The 19,884-nt window shown below is 37.8% G+C and overlaps 1 protein-coding gene across 1 annotated transcript; it reads right to left on the bottom strand.

Annotated features, from left to right (window-relative positions):
- Positions 1-573: 573 nt before the first annotated feature.
- On the bottom strand, positions 574-18,602 carry EIF4G2 (eukaryotic translation initiation factor 4 gamma 2; the record flags this gene model as incomplete). The annotated part of the gene is made up of 23 exons (XM_081329702.1): positions 574-3,553; positions 3,816-3,937; positions 4,233-4,444; positions 4,582-4,786; positions 4,979-5,237; positions 5,337-5,552; positions 5,641-5,745; positions 6,310-6,435; positions 6,928-7,038; positions 10,036-10,196; positions 10,310-10,451; positions 10,548-10,646; positions 10,729-10,812; positions 11,007-11,117; positions 11,717-11,868; positions 11,953-12,019; positions 12,111-12,242; positions 12,888-12,990; positions 14,297-14,422; positions 15,891-15,956; positions 16,433-16,540; positions 17,977-18,011; positions 18,246-18,602. 23 exons carry the CDS (start codon positions 18,600-18,602, stop codon positions 3,488-3,490), a joined length of 3,165 nt encoding a protein of 1,054 aa, XP_081185828.1. The 3' UTR covers positions 574-3,487.
- Positions 18,603-19,884: the final 1,282 nt, after the last annotated feature.

The following is a 19,884-nucleotide window of genomic DNA, read 5'->3' as shown; positions in this document are numbered from 1 at the left end:
TGCAAATTGGCCATACTAAACTTGTGTACAAGTGGACATCAATCAAATGGTGCATAGAAGAGGAAATATCAGGTGACTTCTGGCTAAAGGTACTCAAGATGGGGACAGCAAGAAAACAAAAAGGGAGTGTGGGGGATAGGTAAGTGGAACAGGCTGGTCAGCTGGTGGGAAAGCAAGTAGGCTGGTGACAGGTATCACTGGTTATAAAGGTGATGGAATCAGGGATGGATGGTCGTCACATATTCTGGGCTTTAATTCGGAAGTGGCAGCAGGGAGATCAGGTAATCTGGCTGACATAGGCCACACGGAAGGTGAGCTGCATCAACCTTCCCCTAGTTCCACTAAAGATTCCTCTGCATTTTTCTCAGGTGAAAGCCAGAACCAAATTGCTGGATCATAATCTTCACTAAATAATCCTGCCCAAAATCCAAGCATGCATGTTTTGTGCATGGAAATAAATCCATTTTCCAGTTTGTACATACCCTTCCTTATTCTAGTTTATTCAATATCCACATGGGTACAATTCTTATTCTCAAACCTAGAGTTAAAAAAAAACACGTCAGGTCTCTGAGATCTGACTGAATTACTTGTATCACTGATACAACTGTTTATTTCATAGCCAAAATTTAAAAGAATATGAACGACAAAGATGGCAAAAACATGACAAAAACACCTAGTTAAAAAAAAAACCCGTCAGGTCTCTGAGATCTGACTGAATTACTTGTATCACTGATACAACTGTTTATTTCATAGCCAAAAATTACAAGAATATGAACGACAAAGATGGCAAAAACATGACAAAAACACACTTTCATGTAAAAAAATCATAACTAATGCCTTACATTATCCACGTAACGTACAGGTTATTCTGCTTTTTTAATGTTTCTACAAATATTAGACTAGGGGTGTCAAATAGGTTGCATCATGCAAAGGCCACGCCTACCCCAGCTCTGGCAACGCGAAGTCGCAATATGTCATGACACACCATGTGATGCAAGTTTGACACCCATATGTTAGACCATATTGTGTAAAATGGAGCTGGTAGAGGTTTGGAGAAGCGTTAACTACAGACAAAAGTACAGTAGATTATGCTAATCCATTTAGTTTGGGTTTTGCATATCAGGTAAATCCAAACCATTTATTAGGATTGCTGAATGAGCCATGGCTAAGTATATAAACTAAACCGTAATAACCAACTATAGAACATTTAAGGTAGTAACTTAATGCCTGCAAAAAAAGGGAAAAAGCAGCGTATACCTACACAAATTCCTTTTGATTAGTTATCAAAATTTAAAGAGGAGTTTTAACTGCCACCCAATTTATATAGCTTATAGATGGAGTTACTATTTCCTCCAGCGTATTTTGATGATAGCAACACTGAATCCAAGGGCAATAAAGGCTAAAATTGCCATTAACTCTCCCTTCCACCTTGATACCTATGAGCCTGGAATTTACATACTGCAAGTGCAAGACTGTTGGACATAAATGGGTGATTGAAAAATATTGCTTTAATAAAAAAGGCATTTGGAATATTGTGGGTATTTTGGACTTTGGAAAATCCTGTTGATATCCTGGTTTTTGTTTTTTTGGAGGGAGATCTAATTAAACATTCAAGAGTTGGCAAAGTGGCTTATGACAGGCAGCACAGGGAAGTAATCAGTGGTGGGATTCAGCCAGTTTGGCAGAACTGGTAGCTGATTTTTTGTTGCCCAGGCCCAGAACAGACTTCTGGAAGTGGCATCTACACAGAGAACTGGTTGTTCACATATTTGAATCCCACCACTGGAAGTAATTATATTCAATAAAATATACTGGGATTATACAGTATTTGTCCATAGAAAGTCAAATGGAGACAATAGCTAAGAATACATTTAAATCAACCAAGGCTAATACTTAAAAGACAATTTTAAGTACATAATTTATGTAGCTTCATTTTGGCACTAACAGTTGATTCCAGTGATGTCAAATTCTGGAGCTATGAGGCAAGATTCCTAAATTTTAGGAAGATTATATAACTTTACTTTGTCCCCCCCCATCCATAGCACCCCTTTCTTTTGTAATTTTTCTCAGCAGTGTAACCAATGCTCTCTATTAATCTTTCAAATGTTGAAACACATGTAAAGGGAACACAATACTTTTAAGGTAATATAAATGCAAACAAAACAATACAGCACTGAATTTTAACTATTTAGATCTGAAAATAGCAAGCGATTTAGGATTTCAACCTAATTCTTCAGATGCTATGTTGATAATTTTGGAAAGAGTGCAATGTTAATATTGCTGTCTGAGGCTTACAGTTCATAAAATCATGATTGAACAATTTAATGCCAAATGTGCAGCCTTTTTTCCAGATGTATTGAATTCGAATGACCAGAATTTCCGGGAATATTTAAAAAGTACATTTTTAGAACAGGAAACCACTAATCTTACCAATTTACCCTTTTGACACTTGGCTCTTTCAGTTGTCTTCCCTGGTTTAGAAGATGGCATAAAGAACTCAAAAAATATCAAGCATTTTCACAAGAGTTCTTAGTATTACATGGATCTCAAACAGTATCATGATTCTGACATATGAATCAATGACAAGTGATTGTAATTCACAACTGGGAAACAATGAAACAGGGCTGCCCTCTCCAGAAACTTTACCATACAGGATAAATGGGACTGAGGGAAAGTCACATAATTCCTGCTTCAGAATCTATTTTCCAAGAAAATATAAAGAGCAGCCATTTCAACAAACATTCAAGTATCACAATGTTTATTGATAGATACAAGTATATAAAATCAGGGCATGAACATGTCTTGATAAATTAAGTAGACTTAATTCCAATACTATAATAGGGACCAATTCAGTTTCTCACCATTTTATTTCATACCCACAAAGACCACTTCCAAGGGCATCTATCCACCTCTTCAAACTGATTTTTGTGCAAGTAAACCATGTTTCTTTTTAAAAGACTTGTGCACTTGCCCAGGCTCAAGGATATTAAAATCTAGCACATAAAGCCCATTACTAGAGGTAGAAATACAGGCAATATACTATTACGGCAACCACCATCAATTACAGTTAAGGATTCTCTGTAACAACCAAATGGATAATCAAATATTGCAACAACTCAAGTATTACACTGAGCAAAGTGCATTTCTACAGTATTCAGTGTTGCTATTCAGATTTCTAACGAACAGCCTATGGTAACTGGCATCAAAGAAGATCCTTACACAGACTGTTTCTGAACTTATGATGTAATTATTGCATGCTGCTAATACACTGTTATCTAAACATTAAAGATATTCTAAAATATTTTTATGGTAGACTATGATTAAGACATACTACAAAAACCCTTATGCAGAAACAAGTCCTACTGACCCGCTTACTGCTTTAAATATTGTGAAAACATTACAGCGGAATGAGTTTTCGCAGTGGTTAGGTCAAATGCAGTTACATCATAGCAACAGTATGTTTGCACAATTTAAGGCTTTGGCTGGTTTAATCAGCATCTTCTTCAGATTCTTCTTCCTCTGCTGTTTCCAGCCAGGTCAACCACTGGTTTACCTGCAATTAAACCCAAATACTATTATTAGAATGAGAAAAAAATGTAATTCAAATGTATCTGGGGATTAATTACATATTAAACCACTACATACTAATTTATTAAAATTATAAAAATATTGTAAACGTGAGGCATATTCGCATGGCTCTAGTTTTAAACTTTATAGAAATCCGATTTTTACAGTAATATTCTGTTTTCCCTAATGAATCTACAAGTACAATTATTTTGCTAAAACCTATGGTTGAAAATACAGTGACAATTCACCTGGAACAAAGCTTTGCCTTTCCCTGGAAACTCTTGAGTAATATCTTCTTTCCATGCCAGAAAAGCTTCTTCTTCAATGATTTCCATATCATAGAAATGCACAAAGAAGCGCAGTAACATGCCTGTAAGAAAGAAAACATTTTGCTTTTTTTACTCAGATGATCTTTTAAAGCACCATGATTTTAAGGTAGCCATTCCTTTAGCATCAGTGGCTCTAAAATTTACTATTCAGTCATTTCACTGAGTTCCATAAAAAATGGTAAACAAACTTGATACCAACTTATATAAGCATCTCTCTAGCTGTATGCAAAATATCACTCTTTGGCTACATAGGAACATCTGGCTAGAATTTCCTCTCATCCTGATGTCATATCAAACGCACATCAAACACGAAGAGGCAAAAGGTTTTATTCTTACCTTTTGGAAAATTGTTGTTGTAGCAGTGCACTTGGAGTGCATACAGGGCACTCACTTGTAGATCAACATGGTCATGAAGGAATTTCTGCATAACTGGCTTAAAGGAAAGAAGCAGCTGTTTTTCTTGCTCCAACTGTTCTTTAGAAGGAGCAGATGAAGAATCTGGTTCATCATTAGGTGGATTTACTTCACTAGAAATATACTGCAAGAAACTAAAAGAATTGGAAGGAATTATTTAACATACTTATCTATGTAAAGCAACAGAAAAGATCCTTCTTTGCTCAGCAAATATTATAGTAGTTAGCTCATTCATGACATGCAACAAACTGATTTCAGTTGCATTTCTCACCTGGTCATCAAAATATTAACAAATCCCTTATCAACATGTAGTTTTGGTGAAATGTTGTCTTTAATCCATTTATAGATTGTTTGAGGGGATGGGTCCAACTTAATTTGCTTCAGTAGCTCCTTTTCCAGTTTCAGAAGTGGAAACAAGAAGCTAAGTCCTTTCCCTTCCAATATCTCCAGCATACGATCCTTATTCTGGTCAATCTCTGTAACATATAGATACAAAACTGTCCCAAATATTCTTGGAGCTTGTCAACTTAATTTACTACATATCCATGCTTTAGCTCACATTTTAAAAACTGTAATATTTAACCATATTTTCTAATTAGCTGTTTATTATAGTTACCCATCTACTTCCCAATTCCCTCCACATACTAGTGTACTCATTCATGTTTTACCTGGCAGCATCTTTTGCATGTTCACTTTGCTCTGTTGGAAAAGCTCGGTTAGCCATTCTCGATCCTGCAACTTGGCTAACTGCTGAAGGCAAAGTAGGAAGAGGGGAAAATGGGTGCCACTTTCCAATGGTTGTGCTAGTTCAGAGATGCTCACAAGTTCTGAAATTATGGCCCGAGCTGCAAACTGTGCTAGATAGGATTTTACCAGAGGGATGTCCACCTCTAGTTTAGGGCACTGGTCCAATACATTTAGGAATGCCTGGAAAAAAAGTTTACTAGCATTATTTACATTCTCCCATGTCTGGTTCTGACAACCAACAATACAAACATCAAAGTATGCTTAGAATACATGCATTACCTGCATGAAGTTGTCACTAGTAGCTATCCCTTCCTGTTTCAGTAAATTGATCAATGCACTTGCTTTTTCTTTATCTTCATCTGATCGATCTAGTGACTGAAGTATTATTTTGCTCAGCATCTCAGAAATAAAATGTTTTGGTGCCCTCATTTCTCTCACACTGTTGACAGCATCATTGGCATTTCCATTGTTCAAATACTCAGTCACAACAGTTTCCTAAAAAAGGAGGAAAAGGGTTTTTTTGTTTTCCTTAATTCTTTACAGTTATCACATGCTAGTTTGAGAGGAGACTAAATGAACTTACTGTTAACTTGAGCAGCTCTTCCTTAGAAGGTGGTGGCTTTTTACTTGTCTTTGCAGGCTTCTCCTGAATAAGTGGCGGATTTGTTTTGAGACCAAGTTGAGGTGGCTTAAAAAACAAAACACGAGAATTTAGGTTATTTATTCACAGTAATGCACGAATCTTAAATATTTGCTACTTTAAAACTGCAATATTAAGCATCTTTTTAACCAAGCCTTAATTAGTAGAGCTCCACGGCACTGGCAAATTGACAATAATCGTATTTGGAATAGCCTCACAAAGGCTTTCACTTTCATGATCACCCTTAAGCATATATATTTTGAAAAGACACTGTTACTTAATTGTCCCAATCAAATCTCACTGTTTACCTGGATTTACTCCCAAACAAGCAAATATTGTGGAATTCCAGGATCTTGCTAAGCATTTGTTCTTCTGAACTCTTAAATAGAAGAAAATGACTTACTGGAGACATGTGCTGCAATGCTCTGAAGTGCCTCTGTAGGACACAATATTCTCATATATGCAGCCACCGCAATAGAAATTAGGATATAGGCTTAATTGTTCCCTCCCCGTTATTTTAATACCTTAAAAATGCATATGCTTTCTAGCATGCAACCTGTATAATGAACATAATTGAGAAAGCTTTGATTAAACCTTTAGAGAAACATTTACCTGTCCCAGAGGTGGTGTCTGAGTACGTTGTGGCTGTGCACTGGGAGGAATCATAGTTATCTGGGGCTGAAGCTTTGGCACTTGGTTTTTGTTTACTACAAAACACTGAGCAGGTCTCAGACTAATCTGTGAAAAGAAGCTGGTTGTTAGAAATCTGGAGTATGGTTCTATTATGGTAGCAGTGAAAACTACACATAGCAGAGTTGCATGTTATTTACAAGCACTGCTAAGTTATAGCAACAATATTTTTAAGGAAACAATTCGTTACAAGTTTATAATGGCTTTTTATATCTCCATCTAGCAACTGAAATTACTTCAACAGCTCTTGTTTATGATTAAGACATTGCCCTCATATCTCATAATCTTGCTCATAGGACACTGGAAACTCCAAGAAGGGGGAAGGGAGGAAAGAGAGGAAGAGGAGTGAAACTCCAAGAGGGTGGAGGGAAGAAAAAGCAAGAGGAATTGAACGTAAAAAGATAAGATAACCTGGAGAGAAAAAAGTGAAAAGCAGGAAGATAGAAGGGGAGTTCCAGTATTGATCCTCGTAATAACGCGTCTTGTTATAATCATTGGGCATCTTTTAAAAACTGTATCTACTCTTTTTCAAGGGCATACCTCATCTGCATTAAGCTGTCCCTTCTTAGAAAACCGTGGAGGCATATCCTTAGACTGTCCTTGTTGAGACAGAAGTCCCTGATTTTGATTATGGTATAGTTGGCTTTGCCCCTGTTTTCAAGACAATGAAAGGAAAATAAAGACTATAACAGTGTATACCTTTGCTTGTTATCATAAAAATATTTTTTCATATATTCTAAGTGTACTGCATGTTTACTTCATTAAGACTTCTACGATGATGAAAACACTATTACTACCTTACCTTTCCATCAGGAGTTCTAATTTCCAATTTACCTGTGAGGTAGATTGGATTTAAAAAAACTGGCCCCAAGTTGTCCCCTGATCTTCATTCGCTAAGAGTGAATCTAGGTCTCACTAGTTATCAGCTAGCATTTTAAACATCTCAACTGTTATAGACTGGTTATTTTATAACAAGCTGAATTTGGGTTTATCTAATCAAAAGGCAAAGTATTAATTCTCAGTTTATGACACAATTCCAACAATTACATCAGTGCTTTTCAAACCTGAATAAATTATCTCAAATTGGGTGATTTTTCTTTTCTCAAGAATCCATTACCCACCATAACAGGGACATTTAAATTGACTTAAAAGATTGTCACATGTACTAAAATATATTTTAAAATCTCAGTCTTATTAAGACAATAATTGATGAAATCACCAACAGTAATTTGTTGAAATGATAATTTAATATTGTTTTTGCAATACAGGTAGTCCTCAAGTTATGACTATTCTTCCAGTGACTGTTCAATGTTATGACAGTACTGAAGGGTCTTGGGAGCGGTCCTTTTAAGTTTGATAAGACTTATAAATGATTTGGGTCATGAAGGAAAACGTTTGGGAATCACTATATTATAGAAGTGTTCATAAAGAAGATGCATCAAGTATAATATTTGGGAGCTACTAATTATGCTTTGGATTTCACATAAATAATGGAAAATGATGGAAATATATTTCCTTTACTCTAAATTTTGGAAACTGAAGAAAATATTCTAAACAGAAGTGTAGCAAGTGAAGTTGCCTGTGGAAGAAGGCAGAAAAAAACCCTGATCAATTCCACTTCTTTATTCCTGGAAGCTCTGGACGCTGAGGAGACATTTTTTTAAAAAACAAAAGAATATGGAGACAAAGAGAACTACTTTTGTTACTTACAAGGGGAGTGCTGTTTGTTTTTTTTTTTTTTACCTTCTGGGAGATGGCAAGTATTATACATGGCAGCAGATGCAGATATAATGCCTTTTGGAGAAGCAGCTAGAGGTAGTTAAGAGACAAACTGCTGCTGTGAAAAATGTATTGGACAACAAAAAAATGCTCGAGGAGGAACAATAGTGGCAACTCCCAAGAAAAAAAAGCCAGCCAGAGGGGATTGGAGAGATGAAAGAATGACACAAAAGAACTAAACTTGTAAAAATGAGCTTTGTTTCCTTGGAGCTTCAGAATAGATTCCAAAGACTCTATGCTGATGATATTTTTCTAGATTTCTGGATGAACTGCAGCTGCCACAGGGGCCAAAGATGGCTACACAAGTTCTGCAAAGGGGACAATTCCCATCTCTGCCTTGAAGCAACAGCAAAAGGAGATGCTTATTTGAGACTTCCTACTGAGGGACCAAAGCAGCAATCAGCTAGCAGTCTTATCAAGAGAAAGGTGCTGCCTTTCATGGGTTCACATTTGGGATGTAACAGAAAACATCTCAGGGCAAAGCTCACTGAATAGTCCCTTTTTAGTGATTCTGGCGGGAACAAATGCCAGTGTTGAAAGCATTGCAAAACTATAAAGGACTGCACTGTTAGTTTTCTTTTTCTTTTAAAAAAAACCCTCTTTCCCTGTTGAAGGCTATGAACCACAAAACAAACTTAAGTTCACAAGGGAAGTTAAAAGTAACCTAAGTTTTTTTCCCCAGTTGTGTCAGAGCAAGAAAGCCATAATGGACAACTTAGTGTCCAGGAACACACTGATTACATTCAAGAGCCTTGAAAGAACTTGGCTATCAAGAATGGTTGTAATGCCAAAGGAGTATTAGGGCAAGTGTGGGAAGACAACCCATATGACCTATAAGCTTGTTACTGATATTGGGCAAACTCCAGAAATGACTGTTAATCATTTAGAAAAGAATATATTGCATGTCTTTATAAAAGAACTAATCATGCCAAAGCAATCTGTTTTCCTCTATTGTTTACTTGACTAGAGATACAGTAAACATAATTCCCAAACCATTTAATCAAATTTCTTACAAGATCCTTGTAAAGAAGACGACAAAATGTAGGTTGTCTGTGTTACTGTTACAAGGATACAAGCTTAGCTAAACACACACAAAAAACATACAGGCTCTGTATTGTTCAACACTGATGGCTTATAAAATGAGCTAAAAACAACAAGATTATCAAGTTTTTGGCTAATAACAAGATAAATACTTAAGAAGACAGTATCAGGATTCAAGAGGACCTGACAAGCTAGAATGAACAGAAACTTAATTTCAAGAATAAACCGTGTTTGCACCATATACATGAATAAACTGGTAAACCGCAAAGATTATGAGCTAATAGCATAATGCAGTTACAAGAAAAACACTATTTCAATTTGCATTAGTGATAGTACAGCTTAAAGATCAAGAGAATTATTTCATTGTACTCTGTATTAGTTAGAGTACAGCTAAATTCCAGCATCTTTTCTTGGCACTATTAATATCCTTCCAAAAATACAAACTTGAATAGTTCAAAAGGGGAATAACTGAGATGGTTAAGAGCTGGAAGAAAAAGCTTATATGGAATAGTTGGATTTGCTGAGTATCTTTAACCTGGAAAACACTAGGAAGAGAGATGTCTTCAGGTTTTTAAAAGCTGGTCTGTGTGAATACAATAGAATTTAGTGGTGTTCCAAAACACAGGACAAGGAAGAGTGATTATTGCTACTATTAGTAGTGTTGATGAAGAATCCCAGATGTGGGGGCGGTGGGAGGGAAGATATACATTTTTTACTGCTTCTGTTTTATTGTTGTTGATGCAAGTCATTCAGAATTATGCAATGTATGATGACCATATACATTTCCTATATTTAAAAAACAGCATTTCTCTTCTATCAGTCACTTACTGGACTTTTCAAGAAGGATTTGCCTAGCTCTCCAAAGTGGGATTGAACAGGAGCCATGAGGTGTCCCCCATGGCCATTGAAAAGTTGATTTGACCGATGTCGCCCCATGGTAGGTGAAAATCTGTCTTGAATAACTCCCGGACCAGTACCAATTCCACTACCTGAATTCATAAAACACACAAAAGACAAGATGATTATAACTCAGGTATCTTTATCAATGTATTTAAAAAAGTAAAAAAAACGCAATGTCATTTCTTCACTGAATAGTAATTACCAGGCATTTGTCCAAACATATCAGCAAGCCCTCCAAGTGGATCCCTGTCAAGTTTCATCCTGGGTGGCATAAACGGTCCCTCCAGAAAGAAGTCACTTCTCATTCCTTGAGACAAAGGAGGAGGAATAAAAACTCCCAGATCCTTAAAAAGAAAGTCAGTTGGAAATCAAATTAAAAGCACATTTCTTAACACTTTATTTAGCTGCACAGTTAAATCCGTCTCTTGTGAAATACTTACTTTCACAGCATCTTGACGGATTTGATTGATAGTCTTTGGTCCATTGTCAAGAAAAGCTTTGCGAGGAATCCAATTGTGTTCTCTCAACTCCACAGTATCCTTCAAGCATTTAACAGAAGAATATTAGCTTCAAGGCACATATGCTAGATTTGTCACGGTGAGCAATTTTATTATCTCTTACCTGCAGCAGGAAACGAATCCTTGCCGGCAATTCCTTACTCATCATCAAGGAGCGCATACGGGCAAAGTACTGATCCATTAAGGACTGTTGAGAAAGAAATTCATTAAATTTGGCAAATTATTAAAAAGAACAAGTGTATTATTATGTACGTCATTTTTATTTGCTAATTAAAAATTATGTTAAAAACTACAATATTTTATCTACAACAGTCTATCCCAGGAAGATGAATATTAATAGCATACAGAAATATGTACTTATGCAATTTTACTGGTACTTACCTTGGCTTTTGCATGGTCTAGTCTAGGTCCTACTGTCCTCATTATCTGACAGAGGCACTCCAAATCCTCCCCCATATCCTTGAGTTGGACTCTCTTCTTCTTTTCCAAAAGCTGGGTAATTTGAAACAATACAATTAAAGAAATATTTTTACTGCCACTTTACAACTTATTTTTATAAGCCGCATATCAATGAGTGTTCAAGAATATTAAATCATAAATCCAAGTAGCAAAACAAATGCTGCTTTTCCAAACAAGCTACACAATTCCATTTCAGCCTAGTGTTTTATGCAAATCCAACATTAGATTCCATCTATAAACTCTACTGAAAAGCATTAAGGATTCCTCAAAAAGAACAATTGGTAGTTTTGAATAGCAACGTTTTCATAAGAAATCCAACCACATGAAAATACAAATAAGGTAAGGGGAAGGACCCTTTAGTTATGGTCAGAGCTTTACATTGGTAATAACATGACCCAGAATTTTCTATTAACTTATCCAGATTTCTCAAGCAGTTCTAACAGGTTTTCCTTAAGGTGCTAGCCAATGTGTTAAAAAAAAGAAAGAAAAACTTTTTTAGGAAATGTATTACTAATGGTGTTTACCCATCATGTAGTCACCACCAGGTACCACAATTATTTTTTCAAACTACAACATTACTAGCTATCTCACCAATGATGTTTACATAGTAAAGATAAAAAAAAACCACTTACTGTTTTGATGCACTTATGAAGGATAGATTCATGAATAAGATCAAGCTTGCCAAGTTCTCCAATGAATTTGATGTTTCCCAGCATCTTGATCTTAGCAATAGCTCTCTGTTCCTCCTCCTCTGGGAGGAGGGGGCCATCTTGCTTATCATAGACTAAAAATAGAGGTAAGCTTTAGACATTGTTTTATGACCAAAAAAGACAAACAAATCAAGGAATACATTATTTTGAAAACTTACTATCAACATTTCTGGTTCTGTTTTCAAATTCATCTTGAAGTTTAGAAATTAAGAGGCGTCTGAATGTCTAGGATTTAGAATGAAAACATTTAATGTCTTATCTTGTTAAGATACCAATTTTCGTAATAACCTTAATCCAAAAGAAAATTATACTCAACTGTGCTTTGCTTCTGTCCTGAAGGACTCTCTGCGGATGGGCCATCAAAGTTGGGTGCATCTTCTGCCAGTCGCAGACATAGTTGAGCATATAGCGAGCTATACTTTGGCTCTTCAAGGGCTTTGTCTACGATCTGAGAGCAGAGATTTTATAAATTATAAGAAAATTGTCTAACATTTAAAAACTGCACTTTTAAATGATCCCAGGTAATCCTATCCAGTTTTATTGGAGTTTCAGAAATTCACAATGACAACTATGCAGTACAAAAAACTGTAGTATAGTTGCTCTTCCTCTATAAAGAATTAAGTAATGGGACAATTTCATTAATCTATCAGGTATCAATGGCCAATAAACAAAAGCTAATGTATTTTAATGGCCATAATAGTGGAAGGTAAGCTGCATCTCCATGTTTGATTTCTACTCTTGGAATCTGATTGATGGTTATCTGAACAATCATGACACCTGAAACACACCAACTCAGTGTTTTCCCACAGGCCACATCAGAGCCATATAATTTGCTAAGAGACAGTAATCTCTACCTTTACTAGTAAGATAGGAAAAAGCTCAACTGATTTATGTAATCTTATAAGCATACATAGGAAACAGTGCCACTAGATAGTGGGATCATTTGAGAATAATTCGTTCTCTAAGTTGGTCTGTTCTGTAACACAGTTACTATAATATCCATGTTCACAGGACACTAAACAACCGGCAAGATACCTGTTGTACATTATGTTTTATTAAAACAGTATTTTTGTTTTTGTTCATGTTATCTTACCAGCAGTATGATCCCCTTTAGGATGAGCTTAGACTCTACACCCACATTGAGGAGCTCAAGGCATAGCTTGTCAAACTTTTCAGGAGTAAGCTTATTTAGTATGCTAAAGGAAAGAAAACAAATCAAGGCTTTTCTTAGTCAAGATTTGACTTGTTTACTGCTGTTTTAACTTACAAAACCTTTTGCTAGTGTTAATCTTAAACTGCAGTTTTCAATTTTAATCTGTTGGAAATTAAGTTTTATACTAAATTGGTAATTGTATAACTGGTTACTCAAAATCAATCTAGATTATAGAACCAGATACTTTGAAAGACCTGATTTAAGTACTGGGTTGGCAATAAATAAAGCAACACACTAGGTACAGACTGAGTCCCAAAATACAGGAAAGCTAAGAAACAAGGATACTGAAATAAAAATGTTAAACTAAAGGAAAACAATGGAACCTAGATGAGAAGTGGAGAACTCAAGGTGGATGGAGATAAAGCAAGGTATTAAGATAGGAAATGTCCAGTATAAGCAGCCTTCTAATAAAACCAAGACATTAAGAGCTGAATTACAGGGGGCAAAATGGGTGGAGAACAAGAGATAGGGTGACTGAACAGTGTGAGATAAAACAGGTAATGCCATAAAAATCAGGACTCTGAATAAACAATGGGTGTGAAATACAAAGTGAAAAGCAAGAGAGCGCAGGACAAAGTAAAAATGAAAAGCCTTGACCCTAAATTCAAAGCAGTCAGGAAACACACAAACAAATATTATTGAATGTGGACATTGGTGTCAAGAGTCCAGTGGATCTATCAGAACAAACAGTGATGAATTCTGAGAACTATAATTCAACAACTTTTAGTGAAACAGTAATTCCTTCCTCCTGGCCTAGATATGCTAACTCAACATAAAAACAATCCACTAAATGAACAGAACACAGCAGAAGCTTAAGTTTTTTTTTGCTTCTGCCTGGAATAAGGAGTTTAAGAACTGCCATTAAGCATTCTTAAGATCACACAAGTAACTCAATGTAGGCTGAACTAATTACTAGTCTAATGGACCAGATCTAAGCCCCCCACAATCACCACCTACTCACATTATTTAACCCTTTCATTTTATCTCCATGTTTTTAGATAGGGTAATTGGCCCAAAGTCAGCACTATGTTTCCATGGCTAAGAGAGGATCTGAACCGGTGTCCTTCATATCTAACCCACCTTGTCTCTATACTATGCAGGCTCCTTAGATTCTACACTCAGAGAACTCAAGAAAACCTTTAGAAAACTGTGGCTTTGCAACAAGGAAAATCTCAATTGGAAATAAAAGGCTGGGAAAACAACTATGCATTCTGTGTCTTAGATGTCAATCGATTAGTCAGTTATTGGATTATAAAATTCTACTAACAAATTGTTTCCTTACAACTTACCCTCTTACTTTCCTGAAGATTGCATCATGTCGTTCTTTGTCATTTGCGGAGTCGTCATCTCGTCTAGTGCTTCGTGAAGGAATCCATTTCTGAGCGTTTTGCCCTGGGGTTTTCCCCAGGAACTCGCTTTTAGAAATAGAACATTAATTCATTAAAGCCTATAGCAGGGATGTCAAACTGCTGGCCCGTGGGCTGGACACATCATGCGGAAGCTGCGCCCACCCCATTGCCGGCAATGGCAAAACCGTCCCAATAAGTTGTGTGATGTCATGTGACATCGCCAGTTTGACATGTCTGGCCTACAGCATATTCCCATATAATCTGGAAACAATAGACTCAGTTTTAAACTTGTTTTCAAATTGGGACACTCAAGAAAGCCTGAAATTTCAGTACTATAACCTGAATTAAAATTTATAGCCATTATTTAATCACTTTTGAACTCATTTTTGGAGTTTTGAACATTTGAAAAATTCTCTTACAGGAGCAGTTATAGCTAAAAATTCTCATCAGAAGACCCATACCATGTCAAACATAACAAAATAAAAAATAGTTAAGGAATTAAAGGAACTAAAACACTGCAAGCTTGGAGTATTCCATTTATGGAATGACCATTTCATGTATTAAGGTGTTCTTGCATTTCATCCTAAATTTGAAACAAAACGGAATAAATTCTCCTTTGAGTATTCAAAAATTCCACAATTTGCATTTCTAGTCCTCTAAAAATTATGGGGAATTTGGGTCCAGAGATTCCATCTCTGCTTTCACTGGTTGGGTCAAGTCACAGAGGCTGGGGAATTACATGTTCAAACATCTATGGATTTCAACTTTACGGAAAACAGAGGTAGACTTGCAGAATTGATATTTATTGACTAATCCACATTAAGAGCTGAATTACAGGTACTATTATCTGTATAAGCAATCTTCTACCCCATGCCTCAGACTAGGCAACATGTGTCACATGTCCCTCAACCAAAATTTCATGTGATGGGAAGCTCTTTAGAATAGGTGACATCCTATAATCTATCTCAAATGCTGATTTGCTAGAATAGCTGATCTTCAAGGCTAACTTGCTTCTGCTTAATCTTCTTGATCTGTCCATACTTTCTTTTCTCGCTCTATAGTTAACCAGCAGTTGTCCCAACATTCAGAGTCATCTGACTGGCTAGATAGGACACTCTGGCTCTCAGACCATGTACGTCTGCATCAGAAATTACATTAAACCAATGACTGCTGCATTCCTGGAGTATAAGATGGTAAGTAGGATTCAGAATGGATTACAGCCACTTATACTTGCACTCCTAAGGCAGAAATAAGGAAGCTGTTTTGAATTGCAAATGTTCCCTATTGTGGATACTCAAAATAGTTCATTCTATGGGGATATTCTGCATGCTTTCATGCATGCCCCATTAGAGATAAACAAGTATCAGACAAAAACCTAAAAATACTAAGACATGAAGCAGTTAGCAGAACACTGATTAGTTTCATACAGACTTTCAATTTACATTTACTTACAATGGAATTTAATTTTACAAATTAAATACATCACATATCCATGTAATACCCAATATAGCACTGCAATTAGCATGCAATGTACCTGTTGCCGGCAGTCTTGGGATAGTGCTGAAGCGCACCCCTACCTCCTCCTCCGCCTGAAGAAGCACTATAAATAAAGAATAACTGCTAAATAATTTTTGTTTTGTATGCAGGAAACCAAAATTGTGTAGTTTAACCAGAACTATTTTATAAACAACTTAATGATTTGTGAACAGAAGCTTCCTTGGATAATTTTTTTTCTTCTGGACAGGTTAATATTTTCTTGTAACCTGATCGTTTGTCTGAATCAGCTAATATCCTTTATACGAAGCTAAAGTCAGACAAAGTACTTATTCTACTCTTAAAGTCTCAATGAAGGTCACAACAAATATACAGAATATACTTATTTGTTGCCTTTTAATATATGGTCTGTAAAACTTAAAACTGTGTTAGTGGAATTCATGTGGCAAGCCATATATTTAATTACATTAGTTGTGACTAACTGCAAAAGCAAACTAACAAACCAACTTAAAAGGCTAAGGAATTTTTCTTTATAGACAAAATTATTTTCTTTCTGTTTCATTGTCAAAAAGCTTTACTTACCTGAAACGAGAAGCACCCCCTTCTGCAATCGCACTCTCCACTTTGGCGGCTTGGCAATGAAGAATCTTCAAAAGAATAATAAATTGACAGGATAGGGAAAAACAAAACCTAAAAGGCAAGAGTTCACAATGTAAGTTTTTGATTAAGGTTCCAATAATAGCAGTCCCCCCCATTTAAACTAAAATAGTTTCCCAAAGATTTAGGCATTCAGAGTTTAAACAATTATCATTTCCTAGAATCTTCTACAGCTTGCCATCCAGAACTTCTGAGAAATTTACTTGGCATCGCAGCCCAAGTTTTTTCCTCATCTCCATCTCTTGAATCAACCCTGCCTCCTGCTGATTTCCAGAAACATACATCCATGGAATTCTTACACATTATATACATTTTAAATATTTCACAACAAATGCTGTGTATAAGCAAAATCTAAGCCATCTACTAACTATATTAAAGAACCCAGAGTATAATATTTTACTGCCCAACATGACGTGTGTTTATAAATCTGATATAGGTAACCTGACAAATTCAAACCCAACACTGGTAAACTTTCAATACCAATATATAATAGTCAGGATTCCTGACAGGGAAGAAAGCGGAAGCAACCACACAAACACACTTTTCCAGGAAGGATCCTATTTGTGTCCAATTTAAATTGCACGTCCATCTACTTAAAAGACTTCCGAGTAAACCAAAACACGAGACGTCCAATTCCAGCGCCGCCACCTCTGCAATCTCCACGGTTTTTATTCTTCCCGCCACCTAACTAGCCTTAAAAATACGCCTGTAAGGCGGGGGTGATGGCGTGGCGCAGCCCAACTGAGATTCAGAAACCCCTCCGGTTAATCCCGTAGATCCTGGAACAAGCTGTATGTAGCCTGTTTCAAGCATCCAGGTCATCCTCGATCCCTTCCTACCCCGCGCTGGGCACCGCCCGACTCCAGACTCAGGCGCAACCCCGCCGCTAGGCCCGGCCTTTGTTCTCGGTTCACAACCCCCATCTGCAGTTGCCGGCTATTCAGCCCCAGAAACGGAGATGGGGCATAGTTTCAACTTTTCCGGAGCGAGGGAGAGAGCGGTGGAACCGAAATTGAAAGAACTATCCCACTAAGAGACTAAGTACGCTTCTTTCTTTCCCATGGGATAATAGGAACCATGGGCGAAAAAAATAGTATATTCTCTATTCGTCGAGCAGCGTGAGGGCTCAAAGGCAGCATAAGAATCGGGCTACCCTGACACCGGACTTGATTGTGTCACAGTCACGATCTTCAATAAAAACCGGCCGCCTCTTTCTCCCCTCAGACACCGGTTGGGAGAAGACCGGTGCCGGCCGCCATTTTGTTGCTCGGTGAACGTGCAGGACCGAGAACAAGATGGCGGTGGCTTTAGGTAGCCGCCATTTTGCATACCAGCAGCCGATTTTTCCTTAGCCGCCTTCGCTCGCCCCCCGCCTCAAATACTCCCCAAGCCCAGGTAGTACCAGCCCCATCGACTTTAACCTCGATTATCAACTTAGCCGACGACGGTCAATTGCTCACCTTCCCTACAGCCTCGTCTGCGTCCCCAGGACCGGCGGCGAGAGCTGGGAAGAGGCGAGAGAAGGGAGGGGGAGAGGGAGCCGGGGATCGGGGCTGGGAGAGGGAAGGGGGAGAGAACGAACGGCAAGACGGATCTCTGAATCACCACAGAAGCCACCAAGCACTTTTCTCCGTCACCTCCATAGAAACCTGACCAACTCTCCGCCGCTTCTAATGCGCACTGAGACAGCCCCACTAACTTTATTACACAGCGTGCAGCTAAGCCCTCCTCAACAAACCGGCTTCCAATCGCCGGCTGAGACTTTGTCGGAGTAGCCAATCACAACGAACAAAGGAGGTGGGTCCAGGGCAAAGGAGGGGGAGGAAGAGAGGTTGGTTGACGGAAAGCAGCGCCGCAGTGCAGCATCGGATTCACAAAGACTAGGACCTCCTTTCTCCTGCGTAGAAAACGAACTCGAGTGATAGATTGCGCAAATGGCGTACCGGGTTAATTGGGACAGGCTGTACGCCGCTTTTTCCCAGCGCCGTATTGCCTCCAGTGACAGAAGCTGGAAGGGAGTTCTCTTTGAATTTAAGATGCGGCTGTTCTTTGGGTTGCTTTCAATAGCGTGCGCTTTTCGCAATGGCACACACATGGCCCCCATATAGTTCCCGGCGAAACCATTTGGTGGGCTTTTGTCCTCCTAAAAATGGTATGCTTAGAAGACGTGAGGTTAGAAGAGGGCATGTAGACGAAGCTCTAGTTTAGAAGAGGTACCCGAAAAAAATCACGACGCCGATTCCAAGAAGGGATGAACAGGGCTGGGCATTGTTAAGGAAGTGCCGTGATGGTGCTCTTTCTGATATGAAAACTGTTACTGAACACGTTTCCTTTCCTCCCCTCCGTTCCTCCTCTGCTCCAAATCCATTTTTATCGGGCTGGAGAACGATGTTCTAGAAAAACGGCTCAAGGTTTTTTTTTTTACTTCTTGGCTCTGACCGCAAGTGAACTGAATAATGCATGATCTTTTAAAATAATTTCAGCAAGACTCAGCACATCTATCTGGGCTCACAATCAAAGTGCTGAGAATCCTACAGGGCATAATGTTGCTTGCTACATATACATCTTTTACATGATGTAAGCATTTGCCCCGAAAATACATCTCACACTGGGTTTCTGAACACATTTTGAAAGCTTAAACTTAAGTAACTGGTTTACTGTATCAAATGAGTACATAGCTCATGATTTCCTGACTGAAAAAGAATAATTTTATTTAAAGACTTTTTATCTTGAAGAATGGTGGTATGATAATCCAGCTCATACTACTAACAGCAGTTTCACAATCAATTCATTCCAAGCCATACTTGTGCAATAGTTAATGACTTCCCACCTCACATGACTCCAGAAGACACAAATTTAACAAATAAATCTTAGTTATGAAATTATGTGCTTGTCACAATCCAATATAAATTTTGGAAAACAATCTGCTGTATTACTATGACCAGGCAAGATATTTATTTATTATTTATTTATTTATTAATTTTATTTGTATACCGCCCTTCTCCCGAAGGACTCAGGGCGGTGAACAGGGCAAACATATAAAAATACAAAAATACAAAAGTTAAAAAAAGAATTAAACAAAATGCCCAAGCTAAAACAGTAGATAGATATATTTACAACAACAATAAAAACCCAACCCATCCTCCATCAGGCCAGGCCGGCTTGTTCAAACAAATACGTCTTCAGATCGCGCCAGAAGGAGCGAAGGTCGGGCGCCATCCGGAGCTCAACCGGCAACCGATTCCATAAATCCGGGGCACCCACAGAGAAGGACCTCCCCCTGGGGGCCACCAGATGACATTCTCTGACCGGTGGCACCCTGAGGAGGCCCTCTCTGTGAGAACGTACAGGGTGGAGGGAAGTTGATGCCGGCCGCA

This window comes from Vipera berus (assembly GCF_964194415.1).
Source record: "Vipera berus genome assembly, chromosome: 1".
NCBI classification, from domain to species: Eukaryota; Metazoa; Chordata; class Lepidosauria; order Squamata; family Viperidae; genus Vipera; species Vipera berus.
The sequence above is the reverse complement of the archived record's forward strand: the minus strand, read 5'-3'. Positions and strand labels throughout refer to the sequence as shown.